General features: G+C 43.8%; 1 protein-coding gene across 1 annotated transcript in view; it reads left to right on the forward strand.

Moving 5' to 3' along the window:
• Nucleotides 1–7,752: 7,752 nt before the first annotated feature.
• Nucleotides 7,753–21,789, forward strand: part of Bmpr2 (bone morphogenetic protein receptor type 2) — a 137,457-nt gene continuing 123,420 nt past the window's right edge. Inside the window, exon 1 of the mRNA XM_052749555.1 lies at nucleotides 7,753–8,160. Within this exon, the coding sequence (XP_052605515.1) occupies nucleotides 8,085–8,160 (76 nt within the window). The 5' untranslated portion in view covers nucleotides 7,753–8,084. The remainder of the gene's footprint in view (nucleotides 8,161–21,789) is intronic.

Consider the following 21,789-nt stretch of genomic DNA (forward strand, 5'->3'; position numbering starts at 1 on the left):
TCAGGCAGTGGTGGTGCACACCTTTAGTTCCAGCACTTGGGAGGCAGAGGCAGATGGATCTCTGAGTTTTGAGGCCAGACTAATCTACAGAGTGAGTTCCAGGACAGCCAGGGCTACATGGTGAAACTCTCTCTCAAAAAACAAACCAAAACAAAAAAAGAAAGGAAGAACTAGAGGAAAACACCTTATGCTTTAGCACGACCACATTATATGACTGTCGTGCTCATCACCGAGAATCACAAAGTTTCCAAAGATGAAAACTGATAGAGCATTTTTTCTTTCGAAGTAAGGTTCCAGAAGGGGTTGATAAGAGCTGTTGATTGGTTAGCAGCTTCTGTAAGTCATTGGCTTCTAAATGAATGCACAGATGGGAGTCTGGGGAGTCTGATGGTTTAGGGGCATATAAAAGGCACATTATGTGTTCTTCTCACATATTAGCATTTGAGTGAAGTAGAAAAATTTGTGTTCTATTTATGAGCAGGTGAAAACAGAATACTTGAAAGGATAACATATAGCTAGGTATGATGATGTGTGCCTTTGATCACAGCACCTAGAAGGCCAAAGCAGGTGGATCTCTGAGTTAGAGGCCAGCCATATAGGGAGACTGTCTCAACGCCCCCATCATACCCACAACATATACCTTAATAAAACACAGCAATTGTGAATATAACCTGAAGAAGACTATTTTAATGTAGGAGTGAAATATAAAAGTAGCCTTAAAATATATAGCTAGAAATGAAAAGATCTCAGCACCATTCTTTTTTTTTTTTTTTTTTTTTTTTTTTTGGTTTTTCGAGACAGGGTTTCTCTGTGTAGCTTTGCGCCTTTCCTGGTACTCGCTTTGGAGACCAGGCTGGCCTCGAACTCACAGAGATCCGCCTGGCTCTGCCTCCCGAGTGCTGGGATTAAAGGCGTGCGCCACCACCGCCCGGCAACCATTCTTATTCCTATTTTTTTGCTGTTGTTTTTTTTTTTTTTTTTTGGTTTTTCGAGACAGGGTTTCTCTGTGTAGCTTTGCGCCTTTCCTGGAACTCGCTTTGGAGACCAGGCTGGCCTCGAACTCACAGAGATCCGCCTGGCTCTGCCTCCCAAGTGCTGGGATCAAAGGCATGCGCCACCACCGCCCGGCTTGTTTTTTGTTTTTTGAGAGAGAGTCTCACTTTATAGCCTTGGCTGGTCAGGAACTCACTCTGTAGACCAGGCTGACTTCAAACTCATAGAGATCCACCTACCTTTGCCTCGCGAGTGCTGGGATTATAGGCCTCCAACCACCATGCCTAGCTTGTTTCTTATGTCTTAGGGACAGTCTTAAACAATTTATTTCCACAGTGTTTTGAAGGACAGCTACTAAGCTGCTTGCTAGGGATAGTAATTAATCAGACACAGTTACACAGTGTCTCATTTTATTTTTTCTTTTTATTTATTCTTTTTTTTTTTTTTTTTTTTTTTTTCGAGACAGGGTTTCTCTGTGTAGCTTTGCGCCTTTCCTGGATCTCACTCTGTAGACCAGGCTGGCCTCGAACTCACAGAGATCCACCTGCCTCTGCCTCCCGAGTGCTGGGATTAAAGGCGTGCGCCACCACTGCCCGGCTGTTTTGTCTTTTAACTACAAGCCTCCGCAAAAGATTTAACAACGGGATGGTGGTGGCACACACCAAGAGTCCCAGAATCCAGGAGGCTGAGGCCAGCAGATCTCCAAGTTCGAGGCCAGCCTGGTCTACAGAGCAAGTTCTGGGACAACCTGGGGTACACAGAGAAACCCTGTCACAAGAAGAAGAAGGAGAAGGAGAAGGAGGAGGAGGAGGAGGAGGAGGAGAAGGAGAAGGAGAAGAAGAAGAAGAAAAGGGAAAAAAGGAAAAAGAAAAAGAAAGAAAGCAGGAAAGAAAAGAAACAAAAGGTCGTGTATCTACTCTTTGAGCAACAGAGCCAGTTTCTGGCCTCAGGAAGGAAGAGCTCTTACGTCAGCAGAGAAGTCCAGGGTGCATCAAGGAAATTGTGGAAAATATGGGGCCAGTGAGATGCTCAGCAGGTCAAGGTACTTGTTGTGCAATCACAGCTAGAGTCCTAGAACTTTCCCTCACCCCAACAACAAGAATACACTGTTTATTTATTATTTATTTATTTTTGGTTTTTCGAGATACAGTTTCTCTGTGTATCTTTGCGCCTTTCCTGGATCTCCTCTGTAAGACCAGGCTGGCCTTGAACTCACAGAGATCCACCTGCCTCTGCCTCCCGAGTGCTGGGATTAAAGGCCTGTGCCACCACTGCCCGGCTAAGAACACACTTTTTAAAAGTTGTGGAAAATTTAAGTGTTCTCTGGAGAATTTCTTTTTTGGGGGGTGGGGATGTGGGTTTGAGACAGGGTCTCACTATCTAGCTCTAGCTGTCCTGGAACTCATTTATGTAGATCAGGCTGGCCTCGATCCACCTGCCTCTGCCCTCCCCAGTGCTGGGATTATAGTGGTGTGCCATCACCATCCAGCTTTAAATCCTAAAATTTCTAAGCAGCTTTTTTTTGAAGATTTGTGTGCATGTTTCTGTGTGAAGATATGTGCACATGGGTGAGCATGTCCCCTTGGAGGTTAGAAGAGGGAGTTTGATCTCTTGGCACTACAGTTTCAGAAGTTTGGAGACACCCGACATGGAGGCTGAGATGTAGACTCTGGTCCTCCTGAGTGAGCCGCAATGGCTCTTACCTGCTGAGCCATCTCTCTGGCCCCTAAGCAGCTTTATTTTCTGTTGTCCTGACATTCTGTTATTCTGGATAGCTATCTCCGTGCCAACCATGCGATATCTGCCTTGTTTTGCTGCTCGAGTTAAGTTTTCCAAAAAAAAAAAAAAAATGATCACAAGGTTGATTCTTAGAATTCAGTATTTCTGAGCTCAGGCAACTCCTACGTGCCTTCACTGGTAAAACAGGAACTCTCCATGGACTTTGCTGCAGTTCTAGTCCTAATAATCTGTTTAAGACAGGTCAGTTGGCTTGTACCTATAATCACAGCATTGAAGAGGCAATGGCAGGTTCAAAGCAGCCAGGGCAGTATATGGAGACCATCTCAAGTAAAACCTCAAAACTAGCCGGGCGGTGGTGGCGCACGCCTTTAATCCCAGCACTCGGGAGGCAGAGCCAGGCGGATCTCTGTGAGTTCGAGGCCAGCCTGGGCTACCAAGTGAGTTCCAGGAGAGGCGCAAAGCTACACAGAGAAACCCTGTCTCGAAAAACCAAAAAAAAAAAAAAAAAAAACCTCAAAACTAATGTCCCCTCCTGATCCTGGGGTCTTGCTTTGTTCTCGGTTTTCTCTCTCTCGCTCTTTTTTTTTTCTTCTGGAGCTGAGAACCGAACCCAGGGCCTTGCGCTTGCTAGGCAAGCAAGCGCTCTACCACTGAGCTAAATCCCCAACCCTGTTCTCGGTTCTCTAGTTCAAAGGAAAGACAGACTCCATGAAGGAACATAATATACAATGCATTTTTCAGATGGTGTTGGTCTGGCTACTGGATTTCTACGTTGTTTCCCCTTGTTCCTGGGTTCCTTACCTCCAAGTCATTCCTGTATTTTAGGATGTGTTCTTACTTGTTGGGCTTTTAGAAAGTGGAGTACTGGGGCCTTGAATGTGAGGATGACGCTAAAGCGTACTCAGGGTCTTCTTCTAGTAATGTAGTAGGATTCTAAATTCCAATTCTTTTGATGTTAGACTTGGCCACGGGACTTCACTGGCTAATAAAATGTGAATGAGCATTGCTTCTGGTGGAAGATCTTTTTTAAAAAAAATTTTTTTTTTTTTAAAACAGCCAGAGCAAGACATTGAACATCTAGCAATTAAATTTTATGACCCCTACTCTGGCAATCTTGAAAGCCTACGTCTTAGGGAAGCATCCTGCAATCCAGGGACCTCCGTGACTGCAGTGAGTAGTCCCTGAAAAGCACGCTATGCTGAGTTCCGTAGATCACATGACACACTTTCGCCAAACACTGGAAGAAGCCCTGGTAACTGACAGTTCTCAGGTGGATCCTCCCTTGAGGGTTGGTTATTCTTGACTTAAGGTCACCTTCCATCCCTCCGTGCGGTCTCTATACAACAACTGGTTGATAGAGATCTGGTGTCCAGCCACATTTTAGGACAACACTGAAAAGCCCCCCCTCCCCCCATTCCAGAGCCCCTGCAGATTGGCTGAAGCTTCATTTGCAACTAAGGCGTCTACCAAACACAAAACAGGGTAAATACATATTTGTCTCGATACGCTAACAAGATCTGTGGGATGTTATTATAACCTCGCTGCTGTGGGATGGCCTGTATGCTGTAAATCTATGTTGCTATGATTGATTGATAAATAAAACGCTGATTGGCCAATAGCCAGGCAGGAAGGATAGGGTAGGCGGGACAAGGAGGAGGAGAGTTCTGGGAAGTGGAAGGCTGAGGCAGAGAGACGCTCCCAGCCACCACGATAAGTAGATGTTAAGATACCGGTAAGCCATGAACCATGTGGCAACTTATAGATTAATAGAAATGAGTTGATTTAAGATAGAAGAGTTAGTAAGAAGCCTGCCACAGACATACAGTTTATAAGTAATATGAGTCTCTGTGTGTTTACTTGGTTGGGTCTGAGCAGCGACGGGAGGTGAGAGAGATTTGTCCTAATTGTGGGCCAGGCAGGACCAGGAAAACTCTAGCTACACCTCGCCCATCCTGATCATGAGATACCAGACCTTACTGACCTATCAGTTCTGTTCTTACCCGTTAGACTTGTATTGCCGGTCTTCTGTAGTAGATTAAGTCATGGCTAAGTTTTAATTCTTCTACATGTCCCTTCTCACTGTGAATAGTCACCTCTCAACTCAGATACTGACTGTAAGGCCAACAGAAAAGGAACAAGGGCTGCATATTGAGGTCTACTGATTAATTATTCCCACTAAGTCAGTGGCATGAACTTTTTCCACAGGAATTTCCTAAGACTTCTTTCCTACATAATTTATTACACATTTCTAACATGCACAAGGGCACTTAATATTTCTTAGGAAAATTTTATGCAAATAATAATTGAATAATAAAGTACTTGACCTCAATTCGAGGAAGAAAAATTATATTTCACCAGCTAATAAACTTCCTGCATCTTCAACATCTGTCGTTTCTCTGAAGAACTAGATCTCATGTCTTGAAAGCAAAATGTTAAAACAATGCCAGTTCCATATTTTAGGCCTTTCAGGCAAAGCAAAATGAGGTAGTAAAGCTAAAGAGTCAATGAATATGCTCCTTATTTTTCAAAAGGGATTTTATTACATAGAAGAAAAAAATGCTCTCTGCCTGAAGGATAAACAGTATAAAAATATTTCAGCTAAAAAAAGAGCCCTGGGCAGGTATTACCACAACTCTTAATTATAGCAGATATTTACTATGATAACAGAAACCAGTTTAAGGAATGTGATTTATTAACATCACGTTCAGATAAAGAGATAAAAGACTTGGATAAGCAAGGGAACAGTAAGACTTCAGGAGTGTATTTATACTGTATCCTGGAACAGCCTTTAGCCACAAGGAAAGACCGGCAAAACCAGCCTGGAGAACCACCTTTCTGCCTACCGGGAGAAGGGAGGGCTAGACTTCATCTCTTAGGATCGCCCTCCCACGCAATTTTTCCACCTCGCCGTTAAAGAATTAAACCCAGACTTCCGATCATGGCGCCAAGCACGTCACCTTCTCCCCTCTCCCCTATAGCGAAATCCCACCCAAGTCGGCTGACCCCGCAGGGGAGAGTCACAGTGCCCTCCCCTATCCTGGCTGCCTGAGTCCAACCAAATTGAGATTAAAAAGAAGAAGAAGAAGAAGAAGAAAAAAAATTAAAGCGGTCCCAGGGAACTGCGGTGCCGGCGAGCCCTTCTGCCAAGGTTGAGTGAGGAGACAGGATCCCGCTCCATCCCCGGAGCCAGCAACTCTGCAGTTTTCCTCGCACAGGCCCTGCCAAGCCCTGCAAAGCCCCTGCAGCCTTCGTGACTATGGCCCTCCCGGGGAGAGGTGCGAGGCCGGTTTTAAGTTTCCTCGCCGGTTTTCCCATCCGGTTTTCCCATCCTCGCAGTCGCTCAGCCAGCCAGCAGCCTTGCCATCGAAGGCGGCCGCGGGGACGGCCGCTCGGGGAAAGGCCGACCCGGTCGCGGTCTTCACCACTGAGGCTGAGGCTTTTGTTTGCACGCCGCCCGGGGAGGGGAACCCGACCCAGATCGGCTTCCCGGGAAAGGCGGCTGGGGCCGGGAAACCGAGGAGGCAGCGCCCGCCGCTGCGAACGAACAAGAGCGGCGGGCCGTCCTCGAGGCTTTTAAAAAAAAAAACAACCCCGATCCCCGGGTAGCAGCCAGGTGGGCCAACGTGAACGCCACCAAGATGGGGCCGCCCGCTCCTCCACGCTCGCGCGGAGGATCGCCGCGCCATCCACGTGCGGAAGGTCCGCGCGTGCGAGCAGAGGGACCCTGGGCTGCCCGCCCCACGCCGTCCGTCCGTCCGTCCGTCCCGCCCCACCCTACCCGGGGCCGCGGGAGCCGGCGAGAAGCAGACGCCGAGCCTGGCTGGGGCCTGGCTCTCGGGGCGAGCCTGGGAGCGAGGGGCGGGGCCGGGCGGGGCCGCGCAGGCGCAGTGCGTCTCTCTGGAGGAGCCGCCGCCGCCGCCGCCGCCCGCCGCCCGCGCTGCACCACAGGCCCGAGACAGACAGACAGGGCTCGGGCAGAGAGAGAGAGAGCGAGCGAGCGAGCGAGCGGGCGAGCCGGAGACTGAGAGGAGGAGGAGGAGGCGGAGGCGGAGGCGGCGGAGGAGGCGGGGCGACTCCGGTGACCGGGAGCGCCTCAGACTGGCAGCTGCGGCGACTCCCCCCTTTGTGTCTGGTCTGCGCGGAGCCGCTGGAGGGGCCTCCCCCCCCCTCCCCACACACACACCCTACGGAGGGGCGTCCGGGGGGGGCGTTTCGCAAGCTCGGCTGCCCACCCCCTTCCTCGGCCACCTACGTCCGTCGTCTTCCCGCCGCCCCCCGCCCTCGGCCCGCGACGCCCGAGCTCCGCCCGGAGCCCAGAGCTGCGGAGAACCAGGCGGCGGCGGCGGCGGCGGCGGCAGCAGCGGCAGCGGCAGCGGCTTCCTCCGGTGTTGCTGCCGTGTGTGCTTCGCTCCCTCCCGAGCCATCGACGGGAAGGAGACCGCGCTTCCACGGTGCAACTGACTGCAGGCGAGTGCGAGCGGCCGGAATAAGCCGAGAGCGAGGCGGCTCCGGGGCCAGCCCCGGGACCAGCCCCGCACCACCCCGCGTGCCGCGCTCCGGGGCGAGCCCGGGGCGAGCCGGGGCGAGCCGGGGCCGCCGCGACCCTCCTCCCCTCCTCCCCTCCCCCGCGGCCCCCGGAGGCCCGGGGCCTGCGCGACCCTCGGAGCGCGATCGTCGCCAGGAAGCTGGTGGGGCTCGCCCCATGGAGGCGGGGGCCACCTTTCTCGACCCCAGTCGGCGGTGAGGATTGGGGGCTGTCGAAATCCGAGTGAGGGCGGCCGCGACGACGAAGCGAAACTTTGCCAGGAACCCCCGGCCTCTGTCCTCCGCCAGTCCCGAGCGATGCGACTCCGGCGGCCGGGCGCCGCTGCCTGCCCCGCTTCGCCCTTCCCGGCGGTGGGGAACTTGTTCTGAAGCCTCCGTGGACCCCCCCATCGAGTCCCCGCCCTCCATTCCTACCCCCACCCCCCCCACCCCCCGGCACTCTGGATATGTTTTCTCCCAGATCTGGGTATTTTTTTGATATCGTGAAACTACGAGGGAAATAATTGCGGGGATTTCTTCTGGGGCTCTCCCTGCTTCGTCCCCACGGACATGCCTTCAGTTGGGGGAGCCGAGGCACCCCGTCCTAGGCGAATGAAGCCCCCCAGCCACGAGGGAGCGAGATGAAGGGAAATTCTGCAGTGGAATGAGAGCTCTCCATCTAGGTCCTCGCATCTGCCATTTGTCCTTTCAAACTGCATTGTAATCCGGGCACGGAGGGACGAGCAGCCTCCTGGCCGGATTTCTCCGCCCGAATATACTTTCCAGATTTCTTTTCTTTGCCCTCCTGCTTCTCGACTGGCCCAGGGATGACTTCCTCGCTGCAGAGACCCTGTCGGGTGCCCTGGCTACTGTGGGCTGCCCTGCTGGTCAGCACTACGGCTGGTGAGTAGCCCTGGGTGGCGCGTCCGGGCTCCTACCCCCAGCGGGTGGCGAGGGAGGGAGCCTGCAGAGGCCGAGGCCTGTGCTCGCCCTTCTCAACGTGTGCGCTCGGATCCCGGTGGAGGAACCTGCCAGGGAAATCACCTTCAGTGTTTTCCTGTAGTTTCGCGTCCCCACTCCCGTATTCCCTGACCCCTCCCCCACGGGAGGGGGGGGGGAAAGACATATTGGGTGTGGTATCTTGACATTTTTAGCTGTGAGGTAATGCAAGGATTAAAAATAATATTTTAATCGCTAGTGAACTGTGTCTATTAGAAGATTTTGGAGACAGAGCTGGTATTTTTTTTTTTTAATGTAAAGAAGCAGATTTGGTTTACAATAAAAAGAACTAAACACGCACTTGATTGAACCTTATTTTTACGTTTAGATCACTCTTTGGGAATCCAGGTTACTTTTCGTTATTTAGAAATGTTACCTGATGAATAGAATGCATGTTGGGGAAGCCAGAGTGTGAGAATCTTGATACATTGTATAATACTGCTTGTTGCTGTCGTCATTAATACTGTGTTGCTCCCAAGAATCTTAACTATTCTCTGTCTTTTCTTCCTGGACGTTTGTACTTTGTATGCTTTTGGAATTACTGCTGGGCACACAAGTGTTTTGATAACTTTACTATTAGTCATCTGGCGTCTGTTGGCTTTCCTGTCATTGAGACAACTTTGACCTCGCAGCAGACTTCTAGGAGATTTGACTCCTGAAAGTTCTTTGACATTTACTAACGTGTGAAAGGAAACGGTACTCCCCTTTCCTTTGGCCATTTCCTTTTTAATTGTCAGTCGCCTTGAGAAAAAAACAACTCATTTTTCACATTGCAGTCATTTTCAAGCAACAGTTTTCGTGCTTTGCTTTTAGAAAAATTGAGGAATGAATTCTTAAATTAGTCACATGAAGTATGCATTTAAAAATGAGTAGACAAAGTAATAGTTTTCCAATTTTTTAAAAGTAATTTTCACATTAAATAAAATTTTCATTGTTGTAATAGACACACAGGTTACTTGTTTAATTTTCATTTTAAAGGTCTGTCCTGGGGAAATACTGAAAGCAAATTTGAATTTTTCTTTTGTGAACCTGATACTCTTGTCTGATGTAGATTAATATTTAGTATTTTATAGTTTTGATTGTGAGCTTAGCTTTTAATGACTGAGCCATCTCTCCAGCTCATTATATCTAGTATTTTTAAATAGTAAGTCTATGTAGTGTTAAAAATCATTGGAAGATCTGACTTGATTACACCTTGAAACTTGATGTTTTAATATTTTTGATCATTTCAGTTCTTTTTGAAGCAAAACTGAACAGTTTTTCTCTAAATTTCTTTGTTAGCTGTTTAAATCTCTAGCCACAAGTCATGTGGTTCCTGTAAAATATGAAAAGAGTAAAAATGGCCTTGACACGTAAGCAGTCATTCTGCAAGCAAAAATATAAGAACATTTTGTTTTTTTTTAAATTATTTGACCTTTTTAGAATGCAAATTCTCATAGTGTTGTGCTCATCATTCTGTGACCAGAACCAATAAAAATCAGAGAAAAATAACATTGATTTTAAAATAATTTATATTTGGTAAATGAATTTTGTCCTGTTTTAAAAAGGGTTATATTTAAAGAATCCTTGTATAAAAGGGATTTTGGTCTCTCTCTCTTTTTTCTTTCCCATGTTATAGTCCCAGATGATGGCATTTTTGAAGCTGGATTTCAGAGCTGTAATAGCTGGTGTTTACAGAGTACTTGCTATGCACCGGCAACTATTAAAAGAGCTTTACATATATTTTCTCCTCTGATCCTCCTGACAATTCTGTATCCTAGGTTTTTATTATTTCCCTCTTACAGAGAGAGAGAGAGAGAGAGAGAGAGAGAGAGAGAGAGAGAGAGAGAGAGAATTAAGTACAGAATTTTAAGTAACTCATCACAGTAACTTGGAGCCAGGATTATAGCCTCATCCTTTCCCACCTCCTCAGTGCTAACAGCAGTAGAGCCAGCAACAACTTCTTTTCCCTGTGACTGGAACATGAGATTTGGATGTTTAAAAAATGATGGTCCAGGTACTGATCATGTACTACCATGGTTCTGAATGTGTAAAAACTTTGTCTAACAGGTGGATCTCTGTGAGTTCGAGGTCAGCCTGGTCTACCTAGTGAGTTCTATCTAGCCAGGGCTACATAGAGAAACCCTGTCACAGAAAAACAAACAAAAACAAAACAAAACAAAAAAAGCAAAGCAAAAAAAACAACCAGCCAACCAAAACCCAACAGCTTTGCCCGATAGTGGATTGACTAGTAGTGCGGCTCCATCAGGTGTCAAGGGACTAGGGCGTGTCTGTGTAGATGTGGTGTCTGTGGATGAGTTGATGTGACTGGTAGGTGTGATTAGTGCACCTGAGTGGGAAAAAAATAGTGCAGACTAAGATGCTGTGCCATTCTTCGGGATCTTTGTCATCTTTGTTGGTGGCGGTGTTTGTGGCAGTGTGTCCTGCAACTCTGTGAGGTCTAGGTTGGATTCAAGCTTTTGTCCATACTGATACTCCTGCCTCAGCTTCCCAAGTGCAGGGATTACAGATTGGAGCCACCAAGTCTGGTTTACTAGATAATTTTCTAAAAAAAAAAAAAAATTCCAATTTTGTGCATACCAACTATTCTTAGAATTAAGGAGTCCAAGAATTAATCAGAGTAAATAAATTATTTTAATAAATTAAATGTGCTGCTAGCTTTAATTAGGCAATTCAGGCTTGCTTAAGGGTCAGCTTTGTAATACAATTGAAATAATTTTCTTGTCTATATTTCGGTTTTACATCTCTTCAGGTATAATTGTCTAAAGTGAGAGAATCATCTCTAGCGTTACTGAGTGCTTAGTGAATTTTGTCAAGTAACTGCAATTTTAGTTATCTTCATTTTGGACACTACAACAGTTAGTTACCTGAGGTTCCTGATAAAATGGGTATTTTTCTTCTCTGTAGTCTAATTATACTGAATTATACAACATACTTTTTTGTAGGGGAGGGAGTTTTTTTAACCCCAAAGAGTTTTAAAGTTTGCGTTTGAGAACAAGTGCTTTAATATCATCAGTGCTAATTGATTCCAAGTATGGTGATTTTCTGCTCCAAGATAATTTGCAGCCACAAAGTCTTCATACCATGTAACAATCATTTATTTCATTTCACTTGTGTCTCGTGGGCCCAGATCTGGAGGAGCATGTGTCAAGGCGGTGACAGAAAGGCCAGAGGGCAAGCCCAGTCCCACTGCACATTTCCAGACTGTTCTCTAACGTCCATTGGCCTATCGAATCATACCTCCATGTGAAAAGACAAGGTGTATGAAATGTGCATATTCCGAGGCTATGTATAGTGTGTGGATGTATAGTATACCACAGAGGAATGAAGAAGTCAGACTCCAGTCCACCTCAGATAATTGGGAAGGTGGCTGAGGGAGGGTGTTTTCTTACCGTGTGAAGGGCTTTTGCATGACAGTCTACAAGCTTTGGTTCTACATCCTGGAGTATCTCCTGTGATGTTAGTGTTGGTGTTTTTGCAGTGTGAGATGTCTCCTTTACAGGGCTACACCTTTCCTACTTTAAAGGCCAATATTTTTCTTTACTTTTGGTTGTGGAGATCCAGGAGCCCTCTGCCACTGAGACACAACACTAGCTGAAGGCCAATTTTTTTTTTTTTTTTTTTTAACATTTAAGAGAAGAGTTTGAATATTGGTTTCTGATGGGTAAGTTCTAGGCACTAAGTAAAGATGGAGTAAATGAATTAATGTTATTACTGGCCATGCCACTTATTTTGGCACCTACTCATGCAGCTTTGCTGTTGAATATCTGTTTTGTGATTTGTCTTCTCCCAGCTAATTAATTGTAGACACAGTACAGAATTCAGCCAGGCAGTGGGGTGCATGCCTTTAATCCTGGCACTCAGGAGGCAGAGAGGCAGGCAGATCTCTGAGTTCTGGGACAGCCAGGGCTATGAAGAGAAACCCTGTCTCAAAAAAAAAAAAAAAACAACAACAACACCAAAACAACAAAACAAAACCAAAAAATCAGGGGCTGGAGAGATGGCTCAGTGGTTAAGAGCACTGACTGCTCTTCCAGAGGTCCTGAGTCCAATTCCCAGCACCCACATGGTGGCTCACAACCATCTGTAGTGAGATCTGGCGCCCTCTTCTGGCCTGCAGGCAGAACACTGTGTACATGATAAATTATTTAGTGACAAAGGCTTTTGCTCCCTCAGTCTTACATGTTAGTTTAATTTGTATTTGTGTTTGTTTGTTTGCTTATTTTTGTGGTGCTGGGGATCAAACCAGGCTCTTGAGTGTGACAGGGAAGCACTCTTTTGGGCTGCGTTCTCAGCCTTGTATTTTATTTTGGGCATTTTACTTTCTTCCTGCTTCTCACCAAACCAAAACTTGTTAGTTGAAAGAAGTGCCTGTGTTTCTTAAAAATGACTTCTAATTTAGTTCCATACAAAGCAATGACCTTCCCTGTGGCATTGTCAGACTTACATATAATTATATAAAAGTGGCTTTTCTCTTTAAATACTTGATTATTTATTTTGTGTGTTTATGCTTGTGAGTGTGGGTGCACAAGCAGAGATCAGAGAGCATCTTTTCAGAGTTTGATTCTCTCCTTCTGCCCTGTGTTTTGAGGAAGAATCTCTTGTTATTTCTGATGGTTTTGTGATGTATGTGAGCTTCCCTCTAGTTCTCTTGTGTCTGTCTCTTGTTGTAGTAGAGTGCTGGAATTAGAGATGAGAGCCACCACATCTGGTTTTTTATGGAGTTTCTAGGGGTGGAATTTAGGTTACCAGGGTTACACAGCAAATGCTTTTACCCACTGAGCCATTTTGATGGTCCTTAAGTGGTTTTAATTTTCATAAGTTTCTATGATTATTGTTGATGAAGTATAAAAGGATTAGTGCCAACCTATATTAGATAACGTTGGTTTTAGTTATCAGCTAATATTCTATGGAGCTTCCCTCAAGGTGAATCAATTATATATATTACCTTTCTATTCACAGAATAAGAACTGGATTCTAATTTCATTGATGCTTATTGGAAAAAACACAGGGGCTGAATATCCAGAAATTCATTCATTATATCTTTTGTAACACACATAGGGACTTACTACATACTACAAAACTGTGTTCCCTTTACTGTTAAATTTTCTAGTTTTTGTGACGAGGTCTCATGATGTAGCCCAGGCTGGCATAAAGCTTCCCTCGGTCTTTCAAATTCTGAGATTATAGACATATACCATGTTTGTCCCTAAAACCTGGGAGTGAATGAATTTAGTCTTTAGCCCTTCTCAAAAGCAATGAAGAAGACTGACTATGACAGACTTTATTTATCTACTTGAGACAAGGTTTCCTGTAACTTGGCTGGCTTATAACTTGTAGAGCTGAGGCTGGCCTTGAATTTACCTCCCACCACCCCTCCCAAGTGATCAAATAAAAGATAGACTTGTTTTAAAACATTTCTTTTTTTGATCTGTGAGATGGATATGGTAAGAATACATATAATTCATGAATATCTTCTGTGGAATTAGAAATAAGCTGTTAATAAATGACAGGATTTTAAAAATTACTTATTATTTTATGTGTATGGGTTTTTTGCTTGCATGTATGTCTGTGTACCATGTGTGTGCCTGGTGCCTGCAGAGGCTAAAGGAGAGAGTTTATAAATACCCTGGAATTGGAGTTACAGAGGTTGTGAATCACCTACTATGTAGGTGCTGGGAATCAAACTCGGTCCCCAGGAAGAGCAGCCAATGCTTTTTTTGGTTGGTTGGTTGTTTTTTTTTTTTTGAGACAGGGTTTCTCTGTGTAGCTTTGGAGCCTGTCCTGGAACTCACTCTGTAACCAGGCTGGCCTCGAACTCACAGAGATCTGCCTGCCTCTGCCTTCCGAGTGCTGGGAATAAAGGCATGAGCCACTACTGACTGGCTCAGCCAGTGCTATTAACTGCTGAGCCATCTCTCCAGCCCTGACAAAAAGGATCTTACTCATTTTTAAATTAAGCAGGTATTTTATTAGTAATATAAAATAATTTTATTTTGAATTTGCTTGATATAATTATAGTATAAAGTATATTAAAAAGAATGTATGAATTTAATCTTTATGAAATGAGTGCTGTGTAGTCTAAAAAGAAATTCATTAGGTAATAATTTGACCTTTGTTTTAAATAAGAAAAGTGATCAGAGAAGAAAATATGACCAGTGTATTTTCAAAATCTCAGTTATTTCACATTTTAGTTGTCACTTGTTTATCATGTAAGCTGTGTGGATTTAATGACTTCTAGAAAGTATGAATTTGTTTTGAGACTTGGACAGAAAAATTTTAGGATGTATTGCCTTAACCACACTTGTATATACTCTTGATTTTGTTGTTAATATAGTGCTTGACAAAAAGAGTTTAACCTTTTACAGTTTGTTCAAATGTGCGTGACTGGAGTGGCCAGGAGGGTAGGCAGAGGAGTAAGGATAGGTGCGGTCTAGAAAGGAGAACTGAAGAAGGGCCCAGCCCGCAAACATCTTGTATGCATCCCGTTTGCAGTTATTTTGTGACTCTTGGAGGGTGATGAAAAGAGAAGAGGCCTGCCTGTGCTCAGCCGTCTCATGCCATGCTGGTGTTCTCTCATGATGGGGAGATACAGGTTAGACTGCATGCTATTGCAGCAAGGGTAGACACTTGGTGGACTGTTAGGATTTTAAAGTTTCTTCCTGCTACCTAGCTATTTTGGTTTCTCTGGGTATCTTTTTGCTCTTCTTAATTCCCTTCTAAATATCCCTCCCCCATCCAGCCCTCTGTAAAAAGATCAGTGAAAACAAAACCTGCTGGCCCCTATCCCCAGCGTCTTTCTTTCTGCTGCTTCCCAGTCAGATGCCGGCAGCCAGGACTACTTTCTCCAGCTTGGTTTGAAAGTTAGCGTCTTGCTGTGTAACCTAGCTAGCTCCACACTCACTCTAGCCCAGTCTGGCCTCTGCCTTGGGGCAGCCTTCCTGTCTCAGCCTTTTTAGCACCCTGAGTACCCAGTGAGCCACCACACCCAGCTAGCTGTAGTTTAGTGCTGTGAGTAGTGAGTACCGAGTGAGCCCCCACACCAGCTAGCTGTAGTTTAGTGCCCTGAGTAGTGAGTACCGAGTGAGCCGCCACACCAGCTAGCTGTAGTTTAGTGCCGTGAGTACCGTGAGTACCGAGTGAGCCGCCACACCAGCTAGCTGTAGTTTTCTGATTGGCAGGTCTGGTCGGCTTTCAGCGTTTGGATGCACTTCTGAACTCCTTTCTGCTGCTCCTCTCCCTGCTGGTTTTCCTCTTTGCTGTTGCTCTCCTAGGCTTTAATTATCTTTGAAGTAAAAAGATGCCTAAGTGAAGTGTGCAACTAGAATTGGAAGTCCCGAGTTCCTGCTTCATGTTACTGCGAGTTTACTTTGTGCAGATTTGCTGTTTCGGCATTTGGGAATAGAGGGCGTGGCCTAGGTGACACTGTACTTAGGCAGTGTTTTTGCATATTGAAAGAGAAAATGTGCCAGTGATCCACATAATTATTAGTAGGTATATATGCACTTTGAATGATATATTTGCTTATTATGAGAATATTTTTTCTTTCTCTTACACTGATGATGGTCAAATTTTATAAGTCCTTGTGCACTCTAGGCAAACTCTATCCCACTGAGATACACCGCAGCCCCAGTATTTCAAATTTACCTTAGATTGGGGAGATTTTGAGGCATTCTAAAATTGTAACAAACTACATTGAGAGAAACATAATTTAATTAAACATGTTTTATATTGCATATGTTGAAGTAGCCTAATGAAAGTGTAGAGAAGGGCTCTGTAGGGCTATGCTCAATAAAAATCGAAGAGTGGTGTACACCAGATATATAAGGAGTGCTCTAAAATAGCTGGTATCCTAAAAGTTTAAGATTGGAAATGACTTTAAAATGTACTTTAAATAATTGGAAGTTTAGTAAAGATTAGTTCATCTATGCCAGGCGGTGGTGGCATACACCTTTAATCCCAGCACTCGGAAGGCAGAGGTAGGCGGATCTCTGTGAGTTCGAGGCCAGCCTGGTCTACAGAGTGAGTTAGTTCTAGGACAGGCTCCAAAGCTACCCAGAGAAACCCTGTCTTGAAAAAAAAAAACAAAAAACAAACAAATAAAAAATAACAGAAAAAAATTAGTTCATCTGGGTCGGATGTGGACACCTTTAATTTCAGCATTGGGGATGCAGAGGCAGTGGAGGGTGGAGTTCCAGGCCAGCCTGGGCTATGAAGAGAAACCCTATTTCAAATAAACAAAACAAAAAAAGATTCGTCTGCTATCTTGTCTGCCATTTTTCTTCCCAGCCTTTAAATTTAAAGTAAATAATGCTAAGGTTAGTTTCAGGCCAGTCTTTGACCTAGGTATCATATATTTTAAATCAATAAGATCTAGTTAATTATTTAAGCTTTTTTTTTTTTTTTTTTAAGCAGGCTATCACTTTGTAGCCCAGCCTGGCCTTGAACTCCTAGCAGTTTTCCTACCTCAGCCTCCCATGTGCTGGGATTATAGGCCTGAGCCAACATACATACATGGCTTGATATTTAAACTTAGGTTAACATGGTTTTTGTTTTTTTGTTTGAACAGTGCTGAAGATTGAACCTAGGACATTCTGTACATGCTAGGCAAGAACTTACCACTGAGCTATTCTCCAGGCCTTAAAAAAAATTAAATTTGGCTTTACTGATTTTTTTTATTCATGTACCGTATAATTTAACCACTTAAAATATATAATTTAGTGGGTTTTGTTATAATATGTAAGATGTGCCATTTTAAGCTTTTTTTTTTTTTGAGACAGGGTTTTTCTGTGTAGCCCTGGAACTTGCTCTGTAGACCAGGCTAGCCTCAAACTCAGAGATCTCTCTGCCTCTGCCTCCTGAATGCTGAGATTAAAGGCATGTGCCACCACCACCTGGCTCATTTTAAGGATTTTCAAATGTACATATTCACAATGTAAATTGGGTATAATAGTACATGCCTTTAATCCCAGCAGGCAGGTGAATCTATGAGTCTGCATAGTGGGTTCCAGGAAACCCAGAGCTACACAGAGAAACTGTCTCTGTGAAATTTGGAGCCGCTTAAGGCTACAATATTCACTTAGTATTTAATATAAGCCTAGAAATGTTACCGTTTCTTTCTGTTTGTGGGTTACAGGAATCAAACTCAGGTCTACAGGCTTGCTCAGCAAGCATCATTTCCCTAATCTTGTATATATTTTCTCTTAATTTTTTTGCAATTGTGGGTTCAAAACTAGGGCCTTACACATGCTAGGCAAGCTCCACCGTCGCCTAGCAATCTCTGCACTACTCTTAAACGTTGCTCTAAAACAAAAACTACTCCAGAATAACATTTGTGAAAAAAGTATACATGCTCATTTCAGAAATATTGGAAAATATCAGAAAGATCAGAAAGAATACTAGGAAAAAAATCACAATCATTACCTAGATATGAGACTTTTTAAATATCATACTCTGTCCCACCCCAGAGCTGAGCCTTGAACCCAGGGCCTTGCACAAGAGTACTTACTACCCCAGACCCCTCCTTACATATCTTAATTTTGATTAAAATGTTTTCCATGCAACCATTTTAAAGTTATACTGTGCTATGACATGTTGATGTATGTACATGTGTAGCCTTCAAACCTAGGTTTTATAATTAATTTGTAACTTGAATTATAATTAATTAATTAATTTGTTTAAGACAAGGTTTCACTGTATAGCCCATGCCTCCTGAATGGTGGGATTTTGTTGTGTGCCACTTTTTCTTTGGGTTGTCTCTACTGACACTAGGTAATTTCATCCAGTCTTAGGACTTTGGTTGGCATCTAGAGGCTACGTTTCAAATATATTTCTTTCTTAAGCTCACCTTTTTTTTTTTTTTAACGTTGAAGACTGAGTCCGTGCATCCTTGAATTGTGTATGCTAGGTAAGCCCTCTCCCATTGGACTGCACCTCCAGCCCTGGATATCTTAAACTTGTCCAAAACTGAACTGAAGGCTGCTTTCCAGTTGTCTGGTGTCAAAACCCTCTTGGTTGCCTTCATGGTATGTGTGGATTCTGACGGCTTTTACCAGTTCCACTGCTACTCATGCATGGACCTGGAGTCACCTTCTGGGTGCTGGGAACTGAACTAAGGTCCTGCAAGAGCAGCAAGTGCCCTTAGCCATCTCTCCAGCCCCCCAGCATTTCTTTAGCATGTAGTATATTCAAGTTCTTTTTATATTTACTGTTATCTCACTGTCCCCTAGACAGACTGAGCAATAATTTTTTCTGTTTTCTTTTCCTGCGTGTATATGGCTTAGCTTTGAACCCAGGGTCTAAAGCATACTAGGTAAGAGCTTTACTATGGAGCTCTCAACCCACTATTACTATTATTATTGTTTTTCTTTTTGTAGGTGAGTATACTGACTAAGTGGGGGACTTGAGATTAAGTTCAGGACTCTATTGCTCTACAGCAAAGCATTCATATAGCTGAAGGTATAAAAGGACTTGGAAACCATGTATGGTGGCCTTTAATCTTAGCATTTGGGAATTCAAGGCCACTCTGGGAAACAAAATGAAACTGTGTCTCAAAAAAATACCCTCTACCCGCAATCAAATAAACAAAGAACTTGAATATGCTGTCAGTGTAGCTCCCTTGGTGGGCAGGAGAACTGGGGGCTTGCTCCCTAACACTGCATAAACTGTGGTGGTACATGAACTTGGGGAGTGGGTGAGGAGGACCTGGAGTTCAGGGTCATCCCAGGCTGCACAGTAGACTCAGGAGTAATCGGGACTACATCAGAACCATACATTTAAGCCAAGCAGTGGTAGTCCATGCCTTTAATCCAAGCCTGGTCTATAGAGTTTGAGGACATCCAGGGCTAGACAGAGAAACCCTGTCTTGAAAAACCAAAATCAAACCAAACCAAACCAAAAACTCCCATGCATTTAAAACAATCAACCAACCAACCCAAAAAACAACAATCAAAAATATTTCAGATATCTAGAAGTCTTACATTTAATTATTCAAGAATAATTGATCAACTCAATTGTGTCTCAGTTATAGTCTCTTATTTTGCTATAAATTATAGCAGATATTTGAGGTTCTGTTTTCATTTGTAATGTTCAAATGTTGACTGGATAATAAAACCTTTCCTTGAAGATGCAAAGCTTCAGTTGTGGAAAACAACAGTTAGAGTAGGAGTGTGATGATGACATAATTTAGTTGAGGATGTGTTTATAATGTTTCCATGTCTTCATAGTGATTAGAATCCCTAGGGACCAGTGTAACGTGAAGAGTAACTTTATATTTAGTGACTGAACCAAGAGCAATAGTGTAATGATAAGAAAGCGAGATTAAATCCAGTCAAATGAAGTTATTCCTTAACTTTTTGAATGTTTTACATGGATATGCTGTTGAGTTGTTTTTGTCCTTTGGCCAAAACCCATGTGTTAGCTTGATGAAATGTTACAAAGAATGTTAATTTATAAATTTATTTTATCTTTTAACACTAACCTTTTCCCATTTATATAGCTACTCTCTAGGAATCATTGTTTTGTCCATATACTTAGATTTCTGAGAAGTTCCATTTCCTTCAAGTCTTTTTTTTTTTTTTTTTTTTAAAAAAAGACAGGCTCTCTCTATTATGTAGCTCAGGCCAGCCTAGCAGACCAGGCAGGCCTTGAACTCACAGAGATTTGCCTACCTCTGCCTTTGAAAAGGCATGTATCTACCACTCCTGGCTAAGTCATTCTTTTAAAAGCAAAATATTGGGTTGGGGACTGGAGAGATGTTTTAGTGGTTAAGAGCATTGGCTGCTCTAACAAAGGACCCAGGTTCTATTCCCAGCACTTACATGGACTTTACAACCATCTGCAAATCCACTTCCAGGGGATCCAGTGCCCTCTTCTGGCCTCCAAAGGCACCAGGCATGCACATGATACACAAACATAAGTGGAGACAAAACATTTGTCTTAGTTGGGGTTTTTTATTGCTGTGAAGAGGCACCATGACCATAGCAACTCTTGTAAAGGAAAACATTTAACTGAAGTGGTAGCTTATAGTTTCAGAGTCCATTATCATCATGGAGGGACGTGGTGGTGTGCAGGCAGACATGGTGCTGTATAGGTAGCTGAGAGTCCTACATCTTGCAGGCAACAGGAAATGGTGTGTTTCACTAGGCAATATCTTGAACATATATGAGACCTCAAAGCCTGCCTTCCTCCACAAGGCCACACCCACTCCAATAAAGCCACACCTCCTGATAGTGCCGCTCCTTATGAGCTTATGGGGGCCAATTATATTCAAACTACCACAACACTCAAACACACAAAATTAAATTAAAAATAAAAGATATTGGGTTGCTTCTTTTCTTTTGCTAAAGAGTAGGGCCTGTGGCCCTTGGTTCCATCCTCATCATTAGTGAAAAAGAATGTCTTCGGTAGTAAGTTGAGCTTTAAGGATTTAGTAGACTTCCTCCATCTCTTGATCTCTACCTAAACAGTCCTAGTTTGTCTAGCCCTTTTGTAGCTTTATGAATTTATACATTTTAAATGTAGCTTTGATATTGGAGAGTCCTGCGACTATTACTTTTTTTAATTTTTTATTTTTAAAAGAAAAAGCCTTGCTGTGTAGTCCACAGGAGCCTGGAGTTCTCACTGAGAAAGCAAAGGAACAGGAGTGGTGGTGTCAGCGTTCTGGATAGGACATCTGGAGTGTGTGAAATTTGTCTAAGTGCATCCTCTTGGGTTAGCTTCCCAGGTACTTACTTGATTGTAGATGTGCAGCACTGTATCTAGCTGGGGATATTACTTAAAGTGAACAATTGTATTTGAAGGCGAACTCTGAATGATAAAATAAATAACAATGTCAAAAGGCAGTTAATAAGTACTAGTACTAAATTACCAAAAGATGTCCTAGTCTGCAGTCTTAGTTTTGTAAATTAGGTGAGCTGATTCTTGAAATCTTCCCAGCCTATTTGACTTATTTAGGCCACTAATTATAGCATTTGTTGTTTAGAACATGACATCTTTTTGTTAAGGTGCTGAGAGAGATTCCTGTGAGATTCAGCTGAGTCATGTCCTTAGCAATTGTCATGAGAATTATGTTGTAGAAGCAGTGAATTTCTACAGCAAATGAGTGTTTCATTGTTGTTTAAAGGAACTAGTTTTATAAAGGATTTACCAAAAAAATAACCCTAACACCTATAAAATAACACTTGTGCATTATGTACTGCTGAGAGTAACAAGTGAAGTGAGATAGTTGCTATTTATCAATGCAGGGTTTCTCTGTGTAGACCAGGCTGGCCTGGAACTCAGAGATCCACCTGCCTCTGCCTCCAGGGGGCTGTGATTAAAGGTGTGTGCCACCACCGTCCAGCTGGTTATTTTCATTTGTTCATTTGTGTGTGCATGAACATGTATGTAGAGGTCAGAAGACAACTTGGGAGTTCTCTTCTTTCACCATGTAGACTCCAGAGATAATACTTAGATCGCCATGCCTGACTGGCATATGCTTTTAACAATATCTAATTACCTAACAGTTATTTGTTGCAAACCTTCTAGTTAGAG

This window comes from Peromyscus californicus, unplaced genomic scaffold, assembly GCF_007827085.1.
Source record: "Peromyscus californicus insignis strain IS unplaced genomic scaffold, ASM782708v3 Scaffold_21__1_contigs__length_65335640, whole genome shotgun sequence".
NCBI classification, from domain to species: domain Eukaryota; kingdom Metazoa; phylum Chordata; class Mammalia; order Rodentia; family Cricetidae; genus Peromyscus; species Peromyscus californicus.